Source organism: Maylandia zebra, linkage group LG14 (genome assembly GCF_041146795.1).
Source record: "Maylandia zebra isolate NMK-2024a linkage group LG14, Mzebra_GT3a, whole genome shotgun sequence".
Classification (NCBI taxonomy): Eukaryota; Metazoa; Chordata; class Actinopteri; order Cichliformes; family Cichlidae; genus Maylandia; species Maylandia zebra.
In genome coordinates, this window is record NC_135180.1 from 17255326 (window position 1) to 17275686 (window position 20361).

Genomic DNA, 20361 nt, shown 5'->3' on the forward strand with positions numbered 1-20361 from the left:
CTCAGACTGGTTTCTTTAATGTGACAATGAGTTTATTGTTCTCAACTGGGCTCCACGGTAACCAGATCTTAGTCCAGTAGAGCATCTTTGGGATGTGTTTATTGACATCATGAAGATTTAGCTGGCAAATCTGCAGCACATCATCCTATCATGTCAGCATGGACCAACATCAATCATGTATGTTTCCATCACTATCTTGAATCTGTGCCATGAATAATTCAGGCCGTTTTGAAGGCAAAGGGGGTCCAACCTGATACTAGCAAGTCGTCCATAACATAGTGGCCAGTGAATGTGTGCGTACAAAACTATCTGTGTATTTATTTAGTTCTATGCAGATTTTTTCCCTTCTCTACAACATTTTTTAGATTTTTCTCCACTATTTATAATATAATATAATATAATATAATATGCACATGCTATTTTATATGAGCTCCACTAATATGACAAAACATATTGGCGGTCATACGCTGCAGTTTTCAGTCATCTGTTTTGTTCAACTCTGCAACTTTATTTCTGCTCTTTCTCCCTGTTTTCTCCTCTCTTAGTGTGCGTATGTTGACATTAGTTCTTAAACACCCACACTTACTGTACTTTCATGACCTCAAATAAGCCGGTATGCAATGTTTTTGACTTGTCATAGGTCATAGTGTTTGAAGAGCAGGAAACCGATGGTAAGATCCAGTTCGCCAGCAGCCCAGACTATGGCATGACTATTGATGTCCAGTGAGGAGAACAAGAGGGAAGGGTGGATTAAGAGAGGAAGAGGGAGGAGGATGGGAGGATAGCGTGGGAGGACACGACCGCTGTAAGCTGCACTGACGCCTTTCTGCAACTCAAAAACACTCAAGACTGACACGTCAGTGAGCACGACATCAGCAATGCAGCTGTGTAACCAACTTCCTCACAGCAGTTCCTCATTACTGTGTGTTTGCAGCTTTGTTTTTATTTATTTTCTTAACAGATTTAACCTTAAACCCTGAAACGTAATTGGAGATCAAGAAACGGAAGGAGAGTGAACTTGATTATAATAAATGTTCTTCCTCTGAAAGACTTAATTTATTGCTTGCATCCAGACTGTATAACAACAATGTGTGAATAAAGAGTTGTTTGACCTCTCTGCCACTAACCAAGGCCGAGGAAACCTTTAAATTGTTTTATTTATTTATTGACTCTGTTTGCTTTTCAAATATACCTTCTGATGATATGTTGTGTGCTTCTGTGGATAGGTCATGCACACAAAGTGTCTCTGAAAATCTCTTTTCCTTTTTATGAAAACCTGTCATGTGTCTGGTCATCATCAGGGATTTTCTTTGAAGACATACTACAGGAAAGCAATGCATTCTAGATCGATTAGAGGTGGGTGGATCGATCAAAATATTGATCGTTTTGGTAGTGCTGATATTGGTATTGGATCGATACTTAGTCTCTGTCCTCAAAGCTCAGTATGAGCCCACTAACTTGTGTTAAATTAATAATTTTTTGGGGGGAAATAAAAAAACATATACCTCAAATGTGCACTATGAAAAATGTCTCAATCTTCATTTGAACTAGGTAACCTGATGCATTAAGTCCAACACTTGATCTAATCAATGGATTTACAAACAGCTGGAAACACAAGCAAGATGTATGTAGACATAAAGTTTGGCAAAAACCATTTTATATAGTAGCACAAAAAATGCACTGGTTACAACAACAATAGCATGAAAGCAAAACTTTTATCCAGACTTTGAGCCCTAAACGTCTTCACTCTGAGGGGGAAATTACATGCAGTACAACAGACAGTACAGAGGCATCCACTGGACACAATACACAGAGCCAGGTGAGGTTGTTCTCAGTGATTTATTTATCTGGATTCAACTAACATCTTTCTCTGAGACAGAATTGCTGTGGCAAATAAACAACCTTAAGAGTCACATGCATAAAATGTGAATCGCATGAGGCTGAAAGATGACGGTGGAGATGATGAAAAGGGAGGACTTTGTGTCTGTGTGTGTGCATGCGTGTGTGTAAAGTGTATTGTGCCTTTTAAACGCCCTCAGAGGGGTTATGTTCTTTAAATGACTTTCAGTGTTGATGTTGCTGCACATTGCAGGACGGTTACTTTATAACAGACTAATGCTGTATCACATACTGCTTGATGCGTCATCAGCTGGGATCAGATGAAGGGCAAAGTTGAAACAGCATCACTCTGACGTTGAAGCCTTTTTAAACCAGGGATGTCAAATTCATTTCACATCGTGGGCCGCAAAGAAGCTACTTTGATCTTAAATGGGCTGGAGCAGTGAAATGACATGCTAAATATTAATAATTACTGGAAAAGTTCTGACAATTCATTGCCCAGACTGGCCTGTAATTATAAAATATAAAGTTTTAATTCAAAACATATTTTATTAAATGACAAATTTATATAGTAGATACTGAGAAAATGGGAAATTTCTGTCAATGAATTGTTTATTTATTACTTAATAACTTTAGCATACTACAAATGGGGGGGTCTTCATTAACAGGAAAAGCCACAAAACCTATGAAAATCTATACAGTCATTCACATTTTCCAGACTGGAGTCTTTGCAGGTCAATTCTGGTCCCTGGGCCTTATATTTGACACCCCTGATTTAAACTGTCCTGACATCGCAGCATCATTGTTCTGAACTCACCACTGCCTCGTCTGTACCCCACATCGCATTTGTTCGCCTGCACAAACGCAGCATTTGGAACATTTTGTTTCACTCGTAAAAAGCAAACTTTTCAGATGGATTCTGTCATTGACTTTTAACACATCTCAAGTAGAGCTCAGCCAGCAGCAGTGCTACGGTCCTCCTGGCACCTTCAACCTGTTATTGATCTGTGTAATCGTCCCTGTGTACAGTGTAGTGTATATGTGCATGCTGTTTACTGGAAAATACAGATTAAAGGGCAAAACCCTGGCATGACTGAATTGCACATCCAAGCTTGAAATAAATATATAAATAAATATATTAAATTTGATTTTGAATAAATAATGGGAGGATAGCGATCTCTCCGTGGCTGCGGTGTAATATCATGCAGTCAGTGGAAACGGCCTGTGTTATTTTAGAGATACCAAACAGCCTTTGTCTGCGTGTGTATCTTATCGCATCCAAAGTGAAATCTGCAATAACACGGGTTCTGCGGCTTGTACGTGTTCATGGGGGCAGTAGGGTGTTTTGAGTTGGCTGTGTGTGCTGGGTTATGGAGGATGGTCTGGGTGTTTTGTTTCGTTTTTCTTTTTTTCTTTTTAGGAGGTGGGGGGAGGACATAGATAATCTAGCAACAGCACAGAGGCTCAGTTCTTTCTTGAATTATCTCCAGCTACTTCTGCTGGCCAGCGTCAGATAAGAGAGCCACCGCTGTGTCTAAGATGGATGATTTATCAAGCAGAGGAGAGACTCTATTATACGAGATGCAGAATAACTTTCAGCAGCGCAGCGTCGTACCTACTGATGTCTAATGTTCAGAGGAGCAGAGACTCCATTTCTTGACATCCATGGATGCTAACACACATCACCTCACTGCCAGATCTTTAGCAAAAATAACACTGATTTTCATTGTGCTTTTCTTCTTGTAGCCCACTGTTACTTTAGGCTTGGGTTTAATATTTGATTTCATATGTGGAGGCCATAACTAATAATAATAATTCTCTATGTTTTGGGGTTGAGGGGGGGGGGGTCTTTAGCGCTAACAGGAAGTGACAGGCTTTGTGAAAACCAACTGTGTAGGCTCTGATGCCGCTTCATCCTTCTTTTTTTGGGGGGGGGGGGCTATACACAGCAGACTTATGAGGTCCGGGGCAGATGTGCGTGTGCTTGTGCACAGATAAAGGGAAATATTAAATCATTGAGTTTTTCTGCATTGCAAAAACCTCACAAAGTTACAGCAGATGAAGTCAAGGGTAGATTTGGAGGGGGGTGTCAGGGCAGCGGTTGTGAATCTGCCACGTTAATGATGCTGATGTGCTATTACTCTTTCCATGTGTTGAACCCATTGTGAACCTGTGCCTTGTTGTGTGTCGTTCTAAGGAATTTACCAGGGAAAGGGACTCTTTCTTCTTCTTCTTTACATAGAAATACAGTAATTACAATGCATCTGTCAAACCCCTCCTCTGACTCTTCTCATATTCAATTAGTATTTATACATGTCGTCACAGAGGAACATTTGTGTGTTTTTAAGTGCTAGGGAGAGTGTTAGGTTTCTGATGCTTACTTGTACAGTTCAGCTTCGAAGCACAGAGGGGTACGTGTGCAACAGCAGTCTGTCTTCAAGTGTACGAGTTATGATGGATGACTATAAAATGGACAGAGTAAATGTAGGCAAGAGTCAGTAGTATTGAACTAGCAAGCCAAGTGCATGTGAAACGCCTAAACCAGTTAAATGAACTTAAAGCAAACCGAAATGAAGAAGTTTCCTTCCCTGTCTATGTTTGCGTTCGCTCAAAAAGGAAAAATCCACATCAGGCGTCTTTCTCCTCGGAGTGGTGTTTTTTTCTTGTGTGTTGTTTTTTTATCCAGGCGGATGATGTGGGCCGTGTCCTTAAATCCATGAGGAATTTCTCAGGGGGGGATACGATGTGCAGATCCAGCCCCATTTGTCTTTTATTTCCTCTTTTTTTGTTCTTTTAAATTTGAGGTGGATATTTCTTAAAACACTTGTTTGGCTGAATCCGCTGTCTGTATGCTTTTTTTTTCCTTCTTCGTATTGTGCTGTCTCTTTTGTTAGGCTGTCCTCAGCGGGCCATTGTTCACCACCGCCCCCCCTGCCACCCCACCAACCCTGCGAGGCTTCCTTTGCTGTTGTCTCCTCTGCACATCGGTGGCAGACCTGACAAATATCTGCTGCCTTTTTGCTATAATCTGTGCTTTAATACAATACATTATGTACTGTTTTGGTCCATATTTTTTTAAACAAAAAATGTCAGATTGAGTCAAGAGGATTAAGTCCCTCTTTAAATGCCCCCCACCTCCTTTTTTTCCTTTTCCTCGTGATTAAGATGTGAGCACTTATCGAGAAGCTTAGCCGTTTTCTCCCTTCTCAGCTCAGAGGCCAGCCACCTGCAATGGAAAGGATTAAGACGGGTTGAAAAAAGATCACCAAGATTTAATCTCAGTAAACCTGTTTATTTCCTTGGCGACATTTAATAATGGACAGCAGCTAATTGGACTTTAATAGAGGGTCACTGAAAATGACTGAATGGCGTATCAGGAAACATTAATGATAAATGCTCCTTTTACAGGCTAACCAGGCGAGATCAGGTGATGCTAACCTCCTAAATTCACCTTATTTGTAAATGAAGCTTGCCAGTGAACAAAAGGTTGAGCTCAGTAACAACTCTTGGCTCAGTAAGCGCAGACTTACTGTGGCGGGAACGCAGTCAGATCTCCACATTGGGGTCTGTGAATCCCTTTTTTCCCTCGTTTACAAGGACGGGTTTCTCTGTTCTCGTGTGCCAAACGAGTATCTGGTGAGAAAAAAAACAGCATGGAGATAAACAAGCAGGAACATTAGTGACATGCCGCTCCCTTAATGCACCCATTCAGTCTGCTCCCCGGTCAGCTCCCACTCCGCCTCATCTTCTTCAAAAACATTCAATTTCCCTTATAGCTCCAGCCCCCCCACCTATGTGCAAAGAGCTACTTGAGTGTGAACCCTGCATTAGAAGGGAGTGACAGGAGACCACAGGAGTGCTTTATCTTACAAATATGATGAAGCCCTCTGAGTTTAGCTTGTGTAAAAGAGTTCTCTCCTTGCCATGGGGTTAATGGCTACCACCGAATGACAGCCTAGTTTTATAAAATGTTTTCACACCACAGTTTGTGTAAGCTCCTTTGTTTTTGTGGTGCAGCTCTTTGCACACTTCCTCCGGGTGTACTATTTGTATGCCCACAGAGAGCATACAAACATCCAGGAAAAGGACGGCAAAAGAAAAACAGGGAGAGAGAAGAAACTGTAAGTGTCAAGCTCATGTTCTCCCCCCTCCTCTCCTCTCCACTGTGCTGGAACCCTTCCTCCTTTCATCTTGCCGCAGCGCTGGTCATGAATTATGCATTGGGCTCGTGTGAGATACGCCAGGAGTCCACTCCCACTTTGCTCAGGTGTGTGTGTGTCTGTATGTGTGCGCAGGGGGGGTTAATTATCAAACCTACATCTGAAGTGGTAGATTATGAGGAAGAGAGATGCCCGAGCACGATTTTCCATCTTTTTTTTGTCTCCCCCTAACCCTTTCGCTCCCGCCCTTCAGTCCGTCCCTGCACTCATCTGTAATCAGCGTGACACCCCGACGTCCTCGCTTCTCCATCGACTCCAATTCCGTTCTCTCGGCCCTCCTCTGAATCCCCTCTTTTCATTTGGCCCTCTGAATGGCAGAGAAAAACAGGGGAGAAAACTGGCCCTTCCTTTCTCTTCTTTCGCTCTCTCTACATGTATCTGTATTTGTGTGTGTGCGTCTATTTGTGCGCGTGTGTGGGGGTGGTTGTGGTGTGGATATTGGCTAGCTCAAGCCCTCTGGCTGACTCCCCATTGCCCTGAGAGAGTGAAGTGACCCAAACCACTGGCCATAAGCAGGAATGGTGGAACGGGTACTGAGAAAAAATTGTGTTGCTGCTGCTGCTGTTAGCCTCAAGCTACTGACTCAAGTGTGTGTGTGGATGTGCAAGAGAGCACGAGGGCAGCCTGGGAAATATAATCAATGATTTCCAACTTTTTTGCAAGAGCCTTAAACTTATAGACACTCTGACCATTAGAAAACCATCAAGTTTTTTCATGAAATACATCACCTTCTGACTCTCAAAGAGGACTAGGATTTTTTTTCTTTTCCCCAGAGAGAGGACTGGGGGTGAGGGCTCAGTCAATTAAGTTTGTTTATTCTAAATCCAAAAGCCAGGAGCCAGTTGGCTTATCTTTAGCTCAAAGGCTGGAAGGAAAGAAACAGCAGCTCTAAAATGTCATATATAAGTAAGCATGTGCACTAAAATGTCAAACTTTTTCTTTAATAATTAATAAGACCTCTCTTATGAAGGAGACTTTCTGTGTTTTGTTGTTACGAACAGCTTCTCTGACGATCTCGATTATTTATAGAAAGTCACACTCTCATTGCTAATGCTTTTATTTTTTCTGCATAATCACAACAGTTTGGCTCCAATAGTGTTAAGCAGCAAAAAGAGAGGGAAAAAAATGACTATTACATAACTTGTGAAAACTAATAATAATTCTCTTTGTTGCCGACCGTGGTGCTCAGCAGGGGGCTTGATTTTAACGCTGCGAGAAAACATATTGTGGATTTCTTTCCGCTCTTTCTTCTTAGTCTAAATGATTGGTGAAATTCATGTCGTGGGATGATTCAGCACTTAAAAACATATAAACTTGTCAAGGCGGGTTATGCACAGGCATAATGGTTCTATGGAGCGGGGATTCCCGTGATGCACTGATGAGTGTTTCTTCACTCACCTCTTTTCAGTCTGTGTTTATACACCGCTTTGCATTTAATCATTAAATATTATTAAAATTTGTCTCTCTTCCACAGTGTGTCTTCTCTCCTTCCTCCCTCCCTTCTCCCCTCAGCCTGGTTCTCCTGGACGCTGCTAAAAGGGAGTTTCTCCTCCCTGCTGTCACCAATGGCTTTCACATAGGGGTTGTCTGATTGTTGGGATCTTCTCCATAATAATTAGCATCTTTACCTTACAATATAAAGTGCCTTGCAGTAATCGTTTTTGTGAGTTAGCAATATATATAAAAAATTTATTGAATCTATAGAAGTCAAGCGGACACACAAATGGCATAAACCTGGTCCAGTCCAAAACAAGGCTAGGCAGCGCCTTTACCACCTTCGACAACTGAGGACCACCCCCGACCCCCCCAGCATCCACAAGCATCCATAAGCATCCATAAGTGACTGAGACAGGACTTATTCTTAACACATCCCAGCCTGACTCTTCTGAGCCTCACTACAGCACTAGACACTTTAACACCCACCCGCACAATGTACATTTTTCATATTTTCAATTTAAAGTTTCCAGACTGTCTTATTTATGTAATTCACTTAATGTACATAATTCACTTACTTGCTGCACATAATGCTACTTACTGCACATAATGTCCTCCTGTATATGTTCTCTCTTTTTGCACAGTTGAGGAGTGTGTCAGGCTACATTTCACTGTGTGTTGTACTCGTATAACTATGCATGTGACAAATAAAGAATCTTGAATCTTGAAGAAAATCATTAGGATTGAAAATGAACAAAAAACAAAACAAAAAAGAAAAACTTTTAAAAGTGTTCAGAAGTCCTGGGGAACTATTGGTGATGACCACTTGACCAATAGCTACAAAAAAGTGAAAAACCCCCACTATGTGAAGCTCCTTGGAAGCACAATACTGCATGATTGGTATGCAAACGATGCACGGCAGACCTGACCACATGGTTCACTTTGTTACACTTTTATTCTCGGTTACTCTTCTCAGTAACATTCCTTGGCTGCAGCTTTTCAGCTCCAGCCGCGCGCGCGCACACACACACACACACACACACACACACACACACACACAACAACAACAACTCAAAACCCAGTACAGACTTAAATGCAGGGGAGGCGTGATGAGCTGAGGCAGCTTCGGTGTGTTAGCCTCCCAGCAGCGGCGCTACAGACCACGCCCTGCCACATGATACTTTATAGTCTTGAAAATTGGATACCAAATATATTTTGTACTGCTGTCCCCATTAGAATCAGAAACGGAGTATGAAGCCAGCTTAGCGTTAGTGTCGTTATTTTATAATGCTCTGGTAAGTTGTGATAAGTACATTTACATCATAACAGGTTTGTGGTCCTTTACATGAGTTTTTTCCATTTCGCTTTTTATGTTACACCATTATTCCACAACATTTCAAATCATGCGGTTCCGAGCCTGTAAAGCTTGTGACCCTTTACATGGAAAAAAAAAAGCAGAGTGGTGTTTAAGGCTCTCTGTCTTGTAGGATTTTAATTCTACAAGACAGAGAGCCTTCACTGTTTGAAGCAAACAGTGAAGCAAATCCCTGAAATACAAACCGCTCAAGGCAAGCTGCTTAACATCAGTAAACATGTGAAAAACTAACCCCCAAAATCAAGGAAATTACCTTAGTGCAATTGGCTGCTTTCGGCTCCAGGTCGTTGAGTGTGACAAGCTCCCGGAGCAAGCTGCTCTCCTGGTAACCTCCCTTCACCCCGCGAAGCTTAAAATACGCCTGTGGCTTGAAGAGGATGAGCCTCAGGTTGATGGCAAAGCCAGCCATGTCGATGGCAAAGGGCCGATGGGGGTCAAACACCGTCTTCCAGCCGTAGACCTTACCGGCTGCATTGACCTTGGGGGATTCGTACCTCAAGCCACCCACAAAAGCCACAGGCCACACAGAAACCTTCCGAGTCGATCTCATCTAGCGAGAGGAGAGAGGGGGGAAGAAACAGACAAGGGAAGACAGCAAATTAGTCAACTGAAAAACCATACATGACAGCGAAACAGTATTTGAGCATCAGCTGCTGGCTTTACAGCAGAGCACGGACAGAAGCTTTTTAGAGTTGCTGCTGCTATTCATTCCGAAAGAATATTGACCAAGCTATTGTGGCCTGCGAAGCTGACATGCTGTCAGATGAAGGCAGATCACACACACTGTTCAACAGCTGCCCTACAATGAGATAATTAGGCATCTAAAGCGAGTAAGTGCGGGGCAGTGCCAAGAGGGCTTGAAGTAGCAGAGCCATTAGAGCAAGTGGCCCTGGTATCTGGATGACTGAGGAAATTCTTTAAGGCGCAGAGCCACCATTTTCTTCTTCTTCTTCTTCTTTTCTTTAACCCCCCCCCCCCCCCCCCCCCCCCGTCCTTTAATCTTCCAGCATCAAACGATTTTGCCGCCCTCTTCTTTGTCTGCTGCTCAGCGAGTCTTCGCTATTCTAGAAAGAGCTGCTGCAGCCATAAAAGGTACATTTTTATAATGAGGGAAGAGGAAGGTTTAGAAACAGCAAAGTCATTTAATCAAACTCAATGCAGCAGAAATAATGATGCCGGTGCCTCTCCATAGGAAGGCCAAATTTAAAATAAAGGTGTGTGTGTGTGTCTGTAAGAGAGAGCGCCTCCGTGCATAGATGATAGGAGAACACATGGAGGCAATATCCATAACCATATGCTCCCCGTCAGAACAGAACATGAAATATGTCTCCACATAAGGACCAAGCCCATCATATCTTAATGACGTTATATAGTGCATTATTACCCCGACAGAGCACTTCACTCTTATACAGGGTGCAGACGTGCTTGTGGCTCCTATAGTTGTCAAAAGTGGAATGGGAAGTAGAGCCTTCAGCTCTCAGGCTCGTCTCCTGAGGAACAAGCTTCCAATTTGGGTTTGGCAGATGGCTGCTCTCTCTGACTCTGGTTCTGCTTGAAGTTTGTTCTTGTTATAAAGACCCCCTCTTCTCCACTCCCAAGCAAGCGCTTGCTCACACGGGAACAGTGGGCTTTCCTCTATAATGCTGTACGATCTTTATGTCTCAGGCACTGAAATGACTGCTGTTGCGACATTGCACTATATTAACACAAGCTTACTTGTCTAAATGTGTATTTGTAGATTGCGATTTTGTGCAAATCACATGCAAATATCGCAGTGCGCATGAGTTGCTGCGTTAGGTTGGTGTGTGATCTGATGGGCTGCTGCGCGAAGAGCTTGGGTGACCAGAGAGAAGTGGTTTGAACAGCATGAAGCAGCCCGGGGGCTTATGGGAATGATTGGATTTGAGCTTCGGGGGAAATGACTGTTCGACTCACCCAGATAAGCTTGAGCTGTCTGTACTATCTTAATGAGCTCTGTAAATTAAAAGCTTACATGCATGTGCGTATATGATAGTGATAATTTATAGGGAGGGGCTGTATATTTTTGTAGCTTGTTGTGTATCAGAGAGTTGCATTCTTTGCTACGCTTAATGGGCTTCGCCTCAAAGCTGAGATTAAATGACATTATCCTGCCTTTTTATCAACAGGGTTTTGTTGGGAAAACAACATTTAGAAATTTGGTAGTTTCCGGTCACCAAATTGTTGCTTGATTCTTTCACGGTTTACACTTAATAAATGAATCTTAACTTTGAGGCTTCACTCACGCATGGAAGGGATTTTCATGCTCATTTTTTTTCTTTTCCTGCTTAGGGGGTGGGTTCACTCCCAACATCATCTCACAACAATGCCTGCGCTGGACCTTTTGATATCACACTCGAACACACAGAGTTGTCAGGTAGACCATAATGGAAACAGATGCCATGAAACTGTTGTTAAATGTAGCGAGCTGATGTCACTATTGTAGATCAGGAAGTGCTTCGGAAGCAGTTGAGGAAGCTTGTTGCAGCTGCAAAGGGTGTTTTTTCGCCTACTGCGCACCATTATCACGTTTTATATTTAATCAGCTGGTCAGGGTGAAGATTTAGGAGTGAGAATAGGCTGTTCCTTAATAAACATCTGAGTTTGAGTCTTAAAAGCTGCTGTTTTGTCCTGAAGATAGTCTCAACTTTTGCTTGTTTTTTTCACACTTTTACAGTCCGGCCACAAGTAAAGTTATCCATCATCTTGCCCAAAAAATACCTGCCTGCGTCCCTTTCCTAACAGTATAACTCAAAACAATAGGAAACAAGCAATGAATCAGGCTCTTTACAGGCAGCGTGAAGAGGTTTGTCACTTTCCCCATCTACACAGACCATGTGAAAATGAGAACGCCTGCTGCTTCTGTTGGGAATATCAGCTGGAGTAAAGTAGCACAAATCCCTCTTTAGCCGGCAGCCAAGCAAATGAAAATGCAACCAAGTCCCCCTCCCCACCCCCAAGTCACCCCCACCCCGCCTCATTCTGGTGAATCTGATGTATCTATACAGCTTTTCTTTTCTTTTTTCTCTTCAGTGATGTTTTAGTTTGTGACTGGATGCCAATGTGTGCATTTAAGCTTCGTGTTTGAATGCAGAATTGTTGACAGCAGGGAAAAAAAAAAACAAGAGCCCCAAACTCTAGCAGAGAAAAGAAGGCAAGCATCCAGATGCATTAATCAATCCTTAAGGGTGCAGAGAAGATAACAGAAACAGAAGGGTCATCCACTGCTGCAGCTGGTAGTGCCTGTGGATTAAGTTCTTTTGTTTTTTGTTTCTTTCTTTGATCCAAACAATAGAAATGTGCATACTTAAATCTACATAGTACATGGTTGGGTTTTGGAATCCTGTTCATTTCATTAGAAAATCTATCCTCATTATAGGATTCAAATTACACAACCAACAATAAAGAAAATCAAAGAGACACATTGGCTTGCATAAGCAACCATTCTATCTGATCTTCAAATGCTAACGTAGAGATTTTTTTTAGTATGTCTTTATTATTTGGGTTGTTTGTTGTGAGAATAAATGCATTTTTCAAATCCCCAGTAGTCAAATATAATGATAAGACTGATGTGTCTGGATGCTATATTTTTGTCAATATCATCCAGCTCTGTTAAACTGCTGGTTTGCTCCTTTCTCTTGGATTTAAGTGGCCGACAGCCTGCCTGACAGCTAAATTGGAGTAGTCTTAACAATAGCATGATAAACAGTAAATAGGTTTCTCTTTTTTTGGAGTTTGGGAATAAAGCACATCTCATGAGGCCTCAATAATATACTGTATGTAGGTCTTTACTGTGGTACATGAATTTTTCATAAAGTTTTCATTAAGCCTTGACCTAAAAACTAGGCTCTTAATAACAGTCTGTATGCACCAAAGTCTGCCAAAGTAACTGCTGCTGGAATGAAAGACTGAGATTGAATTCAGATAGCGGCTATGTGTCGGTGGCAGTAATGGCAGTGTCCTCTATAGCAGCTGATGACAATGACTTTACCCTGCTGCCACAGAGCATTGTGTCATATGGTCTCACTACAGTTGAACAATAGAAGATTAGAAGATTGGAAAAACATTGCCCGGTGAAAGCATGGATCATCGAAAAGTGGATGTGCAGTTGAAAATGACAAAATCTCAGAGGAAGCTTCCAGTATTGAATCTATGCCACAAACAATTAGGGCAAAACGAGGTGTAACCCAGCACCAGCAATGTGTATCTAATAAAGTGTCTAGTTAGTCTAAATCTCAGTGACATTAACAATATTAGTTTGCAAAAGACAGGAGAACATTTCAAAGTACAACTTGTGTATTGCAGTATTGCGCTGCCAATTAGTAAATGCAAATGATTCACTGCTTTTTTCGATTTTTTTCATGGTGAAGGGGTCACCCATGTGTCTACCTGTTGAGTCCCTGTTTAATAACATTTGCCATCTTTACTGCAGTAATAGCCAACTCTCCATGCCCTGTCTATCTTACTGTCACCTCTTTTTTTTGTTTATTCTTTTCTGTGTTGCCTTTCCCTCTCCATGACTCTCTCCGTGCCCCTTGGGGCCATTACTCTGGACCATAAATAGGCCCATTGGAGGTGATGGAGAGCCTTTGAGCGAGACCAAGCGCTTTGGCTGATTCCCAGGGAAAGGTAATGACAGGCCCCGTCAATACCAGCGCTCCATTTACTACGGCTCCTGTCGGCACTACTAACAAGACTTGAGGCACATACTCGGAGGACCTAGACCGTGTCCGCTCAGGTAATTCAACTGATGTCAAGATGGATGGCCTGAGATGTACTAATTACATGCCCAAACTTCTCCCAACTGGCTTCAGATACCAACTGTGCTTGTTAAGAGTTTAAAGTACTTCAACTAAGAATTTATGGTTCAAATCCGCCCACGCCTCACCACTTCTCCTGTAACGGTGAGTATATAACAACACAGATAGATAATATATGGCACTCCATGCAGTATATCAAGAATTATTTTATATAGAACTTAAAAATGTCCAGTGTCCTTTTTCTCTAAAGAATACACATTGTATGCCAAAAAGCACAGACACAATATATTGCTCACATAACTATTTAAAGGTGCAATCCGTTATTTTTAATGCAGTGCATAAAATGATTTTAATACATTGTTAAGAATTCCAGTCATTCCTCTGATAGCTGAATGGCTTCTGAGCTTTAAGGCCTTTCTTATTCCCCCAGAAATACCCATCATCAACTCTGCACGTGGTTAGTGTTTCAGAAACTCAAGTGGAGCATCTGAAAGATTAATGGAGCTTGAGAGTAACAGATTTTTTTTTATAACTAGATAAGAGCTGGCAGCATATTTGCCAAGTTGGTGAAAGTGCTGCGACTGCCCCACCAAACATGAATATTAGGGACGATTTTAAAATGATATCACATTTTGATCTGAGTACATGCATAGTGTATGTTTGAACAAAAACCTACATCTGCAAATGTACTTGCACTGATATTTTTAAGAACAATTACTCAGTTAGCTTCATGGAGTTATCATGAAGCCTATCTCATGGAGAGAGGCAGGGATACACCCTGGACAGGTGACCAATCTGTCTCGGAGTAAAAACAGAGAGACAGGCAATCATTCACACTCTTGGACAGTTCAGATTCATGAACTAACTACGGTGGAACCCCAACTTACGAATACCCCATTTACCGAAAAATTCCAGTTACGAAGGCACTTAGCGGCAATATTTCTGCCCGTGTTAGGACAAAATGCCCGGTATATGAAATCCGCTGGCTCTGATTGGCTGAGCCCAGAATGCCTACAATGCCCACAATGCCTTCCGAATCATGTGACAACCCCTTGGCTTTTCTACTTGCGTTTCGCTGTTCCACTTAAACGACGTATTGTTGTTGCAGTTAGCAATTAGCCTATAGCCTATTGTTCACTCAAAAGGCGCGATGGGTGCTTCGGCTTGCGAAAAATTTCGACTTATGAAAGATCCTCGAGAATGAATTAATTTCGTAAGTCGGGGTTCCACTGTATATGTGTTTGGACTGTGGGTGGAAGCCAGAGTACACAGAGACAACCAGCAGTTTGGACACAGTTAAAGCTGGATTGGCGTTTCTGCTTAGTTTTCAAACTATAAGTTCTCTTCGTGTTCATACTGGGGGTGTGGGCTGTACGCTTTCTGATTCCTGCCCACAAACAACGTGAATGTGTCCTCAACTTTGTTATGTTTATTACAATTCAGCCACTGACCTCCTCAAACAGCTCCAGGCTGTATGTGTTATCATCATCAGCAAAGTAGACGATTCCCGGCTGGCTGTTGTTGGCGTTGAACGTCTCCCTCAACCACCGCAAGGCCAGATTCCGCTGCATAGTCCCTCTTGGAATTCTGGGATCCCGAGTGTCACCTCGCAGCTTATAGTTCCTGGGTGTCTCTACATTGAGATGGGTGTAGTTTAGTCCCGTTTCTCGGAGGAGTCGTGTGACAAGAGGCGTTCTCCTTTGGGAATCCTCCACCAAGATCCAGTGCAGGTTGGGGACATGGAGGAAGGTGTTTGCTAGCCGTGTCAGCTCAGCTTTCTGAACGGGCCGGCTATATGTGGGGGTGATGATGTGGATTGTGGGCAGCACATCCGACCAGGGCGGAGGCCGAGTGTACACATACTCTGTCCTCACCACCTCCACAATGTCCTTATCTGAGGCACAGTATTCCTTGGAGTCCTGCGCCTGGCCACCTGCCTCCCTCTTGCCCTCGACGCCATCATCTGTAGATGTGGGGATAAGAAGACATGTAAGGCATTAGTGTAACCTTGAGCTGCTTTTTCTATATTTGCCTCAGGTGACTTAAACCCAATGGGGGTAAAGTGTACCTGAGAGCCGGTGGTGGCGAACTGCAAGCCTCTCTGGAATGATAAAGATCTCTTTTACTAGATGGTGACAGGCTGCAAAAAGTGAAAGCAGGCACCGTGAGAGGATAACACAGCTGATGGACAGAGAGACAGTGCAAGACGAGGGAGGGATGAGCCCTGCTATTCCCCCGGTGTTGCCTTTGGGCTTTTCTTTTTAAAGGAAGAAAAAAGGCATGTATGTAAATGCGGTAGACATGCCTTTTCCACCACAGACTCTCTCACCCCCTGTATTGTTGAAATTGCTCTTCTTCTTATATTAAAATATCTCAGGGTTCAAGTGGTAGTTAAACTTTTTTACACTAAGACTGGTCTGGCCCACTTTAGATCACAGTGGGTTGTATGTGGCCCATCAATTGAGTTTGATATCCCTGCTCTAGACCCAGTGTTCACAGTTCAAATGGATTTGACTTCAGAGAGGCCTAAACATCCACATCCACATGTGTGCTATTACAGTGAGGTTTGTAAGCTTTTGAGTCAAACAGCAATGACATAATGTTGGATTTTGCCATTTCTCGTTAAAGGCCATAGGTGCAAACTCTTGTATCAAGCCATCAAGAAATCTGCAAGGTCTTCTCTACTGAAAATCTGTTGCTTTTGTCGGTATCTTCTTTGCATCCATGAGCTGCACATACGCATACTGTATGTCAGACAGACAGAATAGCAAAGTGAAGGTTTCTCATGGAAACGCTTTCATAAGACACCCTGTGTGGGTTTTAGGGCATGTTTTAGGTAACACAACCTAAAATTGGAATGGTGCTTAAGGTGTTACATCGCGTATCAGTGCAGAAACTGAGGTTTGTGTGCTAAGTCTATAGCTTGTGTCAATGCAGTACATCATTTTCCATTTTATGTGTGGGAAGGTGAGGCTCATTTTCAAAAATCTGACCTTCTTTAGAAATGCACAAAACGCAGCGAATCAGTCAGCTGACGCATTTTGAGTAGACTCCCTCGGTGAAGGCTGTGATATTTTGGCCTGAATAGTTTGGTCATGATGGACAGAATGTGATTACAGAGTCATTAAGGTTGCTCATTTCTTCCTATTGTGCCACAGCTCATGGCAATCTTTCACTTTTCTTCTTGAGCTCTAGTCGCACCTCCGGCATAAAAGGGGATTTTTTTCTGCAGCACAAAGATTAACACAATCTTCTGATGGCCAGATGTTCAACAGAGGCTGCCAGTGAGCATGCTGCCAATAAATCTCTAGCTTTTCTCTTTTAAAGGAACACAAAAGGAAGCCTGTGGACAGAGCTTGGTTAGATTGTCATTTAAAAAAGTTATTATATCTTTAGTGTATTCCATGAGAAATTAAAATTGCTTAACTATGTACAATTTTTTTTTTTGGGGGGGGGAACTTTTTATTTTTATTTTTTAATTTACCTTAGTCGTTAAGGAGCTAATCAGACTCTATTCAGAGGGTTTGAAGAACCTGCAAAAACATGCTGAGTCAAATCATGTGTAAGTTCGGTACAGACTCCCATAGCTCATTTGAATAAGCCTGTTTTCCTTGTTAACCCCTCTTTGTGCATTTCTGAGATTACAGGAATAGAGCAGATTGCTCTATTGATTTGCTGTTGCTTTAATTTGGGTGTGTTTATTCTGCAGGAATCTTGACATTTTAAACTGTTGCTTTTCTGGTTTGCAGAGAAGGCACCAGACACTGGTGAAGTTAATTAATAGGACACATTTATGCTTTTTAATTGCCAACAGTCTCTGAAATTAATTTGCAATGACACTGAGCCAATTATAACAGGCAAAGGTTTGGCTCAAATGCTTGATTGACACAAACTCTATACTGGATACTGTGTCACACCAAGAAGATATGGATTGATGTTGTAAGCTGAATTGTAATGTGAATGGATAAGCTGCAGAAGGATTTAGTTTTATAATATGCAACTCTGTTCAAGTTATTACTAACAAAAAAAGAAAAATTGCAGCTTAGCAGTTTTATTCTGACAAACTGAGTATATGGAATAAATATAACTCCCAAATGGAGTGGGTATGCAACTCATCCGTCACTGCAAAATCATCCCTGACTGATGAGGTTTGCAGTGACCGGACAAGTGCTTTTCAGTTCCGATGAAGCTGATGGTCATGGCTTTCAAGTGTCTCTGTGTGAACAGCCTGTTGTCTAAACTTGAAGTACGGTGTTAAGTTCGAGGGCCCACTTCAAGTTCGATATCGTCAGTGGAGTGCAGCGTGCTGCGTACCCTTTCGGATGGCGAGGAGTGGAGCAATAGCGTTTTGGTGCCAAACGGTGATGAGCAGAGTCCAGGGTAACACGATCAACACGATGGCAAGAATATCTCTTCTCTTCGGCATCTCCAGGATTGGTTATTTGGCTCGGCATTACCTGGTGGGAACCGTGAAAAGAAAAAACCCAAACAGATATTAAAAGTCAGCCAGCCAACTTAGACTTATAACCTTCACCAGAGCAAGCTAACATATTTGTTTTTGATTAATCTCAGTTATTTGAAGAAAAGGAAATCACACTTGCAGGACCTTTATTATTGTTGACTGGCTTTTAAATAGCATTTAAGACACTCAAGGACTTTGTCTTTATGGACCTGACTGGCTCTCTGCAAAGCAAAACCTTCAGTGACTAAAACTGAGTAATAGCTTACTTACTGTTGTTCAATCTTGAATTCTATTTTGCCACAAATGCATAACGCTCTCACAGTTTTCAAGTGAAAGACAACATGATTACTGTATTACCTACACAGAATTTAAAATAAATAAATAGGGCCTGATTTTAAGCAGTAACCAACAAAGGGAAGGTCAAATCCATTGGAGGAGGCAATGCATTGACAGCTTGTGCCCCCTGCTAACCCAGTGAGCTCATCAGCGCTATCACTGCAGACACGGTGGTGACTTCATGCCCAGTGCTGAAAGTATTCACAGGCCAAATGGCAGGAAGCGATGTAACCAGACTGTGGGATGACTGTTTTGCAAATGTGCCTTTCCCTCTGAGTCCAGAACATTGGTTCAGACTTGTATCTCTTTGAAAGTTTCAATTTCAGCATGGAAGGAATCAGACATTAACTGAAACAGTGGCTATTATTCTGAAGTTCCTCTATTAATTACTTTGAACTTCAGGCTCAAGTTAAAAGTCTGGAATCAAAAAAGTAGGAACAAACTGCAATCCTGTTTGGAATTGTTACTGCAAAAATGTTCATGCTACAGCAGTGAAAATGAGACTATATTTGAGCTTTGGATGGGAGAAATGGCAAATGTGTTGCATCTGGAGAGACTCAGATGCAACACATTTGCCAACCTATTTGAGAGATCCTGTACTGCTGTTTTTGAATGGTGTTCATTAGTATGCTGTGTTTGGTTTTGTCATTTCTTCTGTCTTAAATTTTTATATTTACACCTACTTATATTTTTATCATTATACAAACTTTAATGCTGTATCAGGGTTCCAGTGGACATTGTTGCTAGTTGGGCTGTTTTTCCCTTCTCCATTTAAAATACAATATTAATATTAGGGGGGGAAACGTCTTTCAAATTTGATCAAGACTTAACCTCCTAGGACCTGGCGTCCACATATGTGGACATCACATTTTGGGTTATTTAGAACAAATTACTCAATTTTGCTCTACAAGGGCCTGATATCCACTTATGAGGACATTATACTGCTACTGTTCTACCCAAATTTTAAACGAATATCCTCATATGTGGCTCTCATTTTTCTTAGAAACAAAAATTAGGTAAAAAAAAAAAAAAAATCTGGTAATTCGTTGTTTTAACATTCATCAGGCCCCAATCAGCCCAAATATCAAAGAGAAATTAAAAATGCATGCCGTGGAAGAGTTCAGGTCTTAGGAGGTTAAAGCTTACATTATTAAGGGGTTGGCTAATGACTGACATATGGATGGTTGCACAGGAGTCTGTAGCATGTAATCATCTGTCTAAGGATAAATTGAGTCCCTAAATTGGATGCTTCAACCTGGTTTGTACTGTTGGTGTGTTTTGAAGCAATTTGAATGCAATTATCTGACTTTCTGTGTGGTTAAGTTTACCAGACAAAGAAGCCCTTGCTCTAGTTTTGGTGAGTAGTCCTACCAGTGGACGTTTTTTTATTAGTATGTCATTTATATTAACTAGTACATATCTATGTATGTGTTTCTGTGTATGATTTACTCATAGTTGATGATGATTAGAAACCAAATTAGCCATGTTAGATGAAAATGTATGCTTTTTTTTTAAATCTAAATAACTTCTAAAACAGAAAGAAAGAAAGAGAAAGAAAGAAAGAAAAATAAAACTAAATACAAATTAATAAATAACTTCTGGCATCTACCAAATTTGGACCATAAAGCTAAAGGTTGTGGTTTCAGTGCAATGAAACAAGTGCCTAGTTACGGTTCCTAATGTCTGATTGGATAGTTGCTCTTCATCACAGGGTATAGCCAATCAAACTCAAATGTAAGTACACGATCAATTAAACCATTGTGTAGTTAGTACCGTCTACCATTTAAACATAATTTTCTCAATTAACATTTTAAGCACAACAATCGTGATTCATGAATGACACCAATTTCCTTCCCTCCAGCTATATTTTTGTTCAGCAGCTTGTCCGAAGTCTTACAGGAATTTTGTGTAGAAGTG

At 41.7% G+C, this 20361-nt stretch overlaps 2 protein-coding genes across 7 annotated transcripts in view; one reads left to right on the plus strand and one right to left on the minus strand.

Annotated features, from left to right (window-relative positions):
* Nucleotides 1-1502, plus strand: part of LOC101487802 (beta-galactosidase-1-like protein 2) — a 29897-nt gene extending 28395 nt beyond the window's left edge. For 2 of the 3 annotated variants that reach the window (XM_076892359.1, XM_004543928.6), the window contains exon 19: nt 641-1499. In XM_076892359.1, coding sequence (XP_076748474.1) covers nt 641-727 — 87 coding nt within the window. In that variant the 3' untranslated portion in view covers nt 728-1499. Of the gene's footprint in view, nt 1-640 lie in introns of all 3 variants that reach the window. The other variant, XM_076892358.1, reaches the window with a different exon arrangement.
* A 318-nt stretch (nt 1503-1820) lies between these two features.
* LOC101487321 (galactosylgalactosylxylosylprotein 3-beta-glucuronosyltransferase 1) overlaps nt 1821-20361 on the minus strand; it is an 89078-nt gene continuing 70537 nt past the window's right edge. For 3 of the 4 annotated variants that reach the window (XM_076892365.1, XM_004543926.4, XM_076892364.1), the window contains 6 exons: nt 17961-18103; nt 15715-15786; nt 15098-15609; nt 9122-9418; nt 5370-5472; nt 1821-5065 (listed from right to left, as the gene is read on the minus strand). In XM_076892365.1, coding sequence (XP_076748480.1) covers nt 5386-5472; nt 9122-9418; nt 15098-15609; nt 15715-15786; nt 17961-18072 — 1080 coding nt within the window. In that variant the 5' untranslated portion in view covers nt 18073-18103 and the 3' untranslated portion in view covers nt 1821-5065; nt 5370-5385. The remainder of the gene's footprint in view (nt 5066-5369; nt 5473-9121; nt 9419-15097; nt 15610-15714; nt 15787-17960; nt 18104-20361) is intronic. The other variant, XM_004543927.5, reaches the window with a different exon arrangement.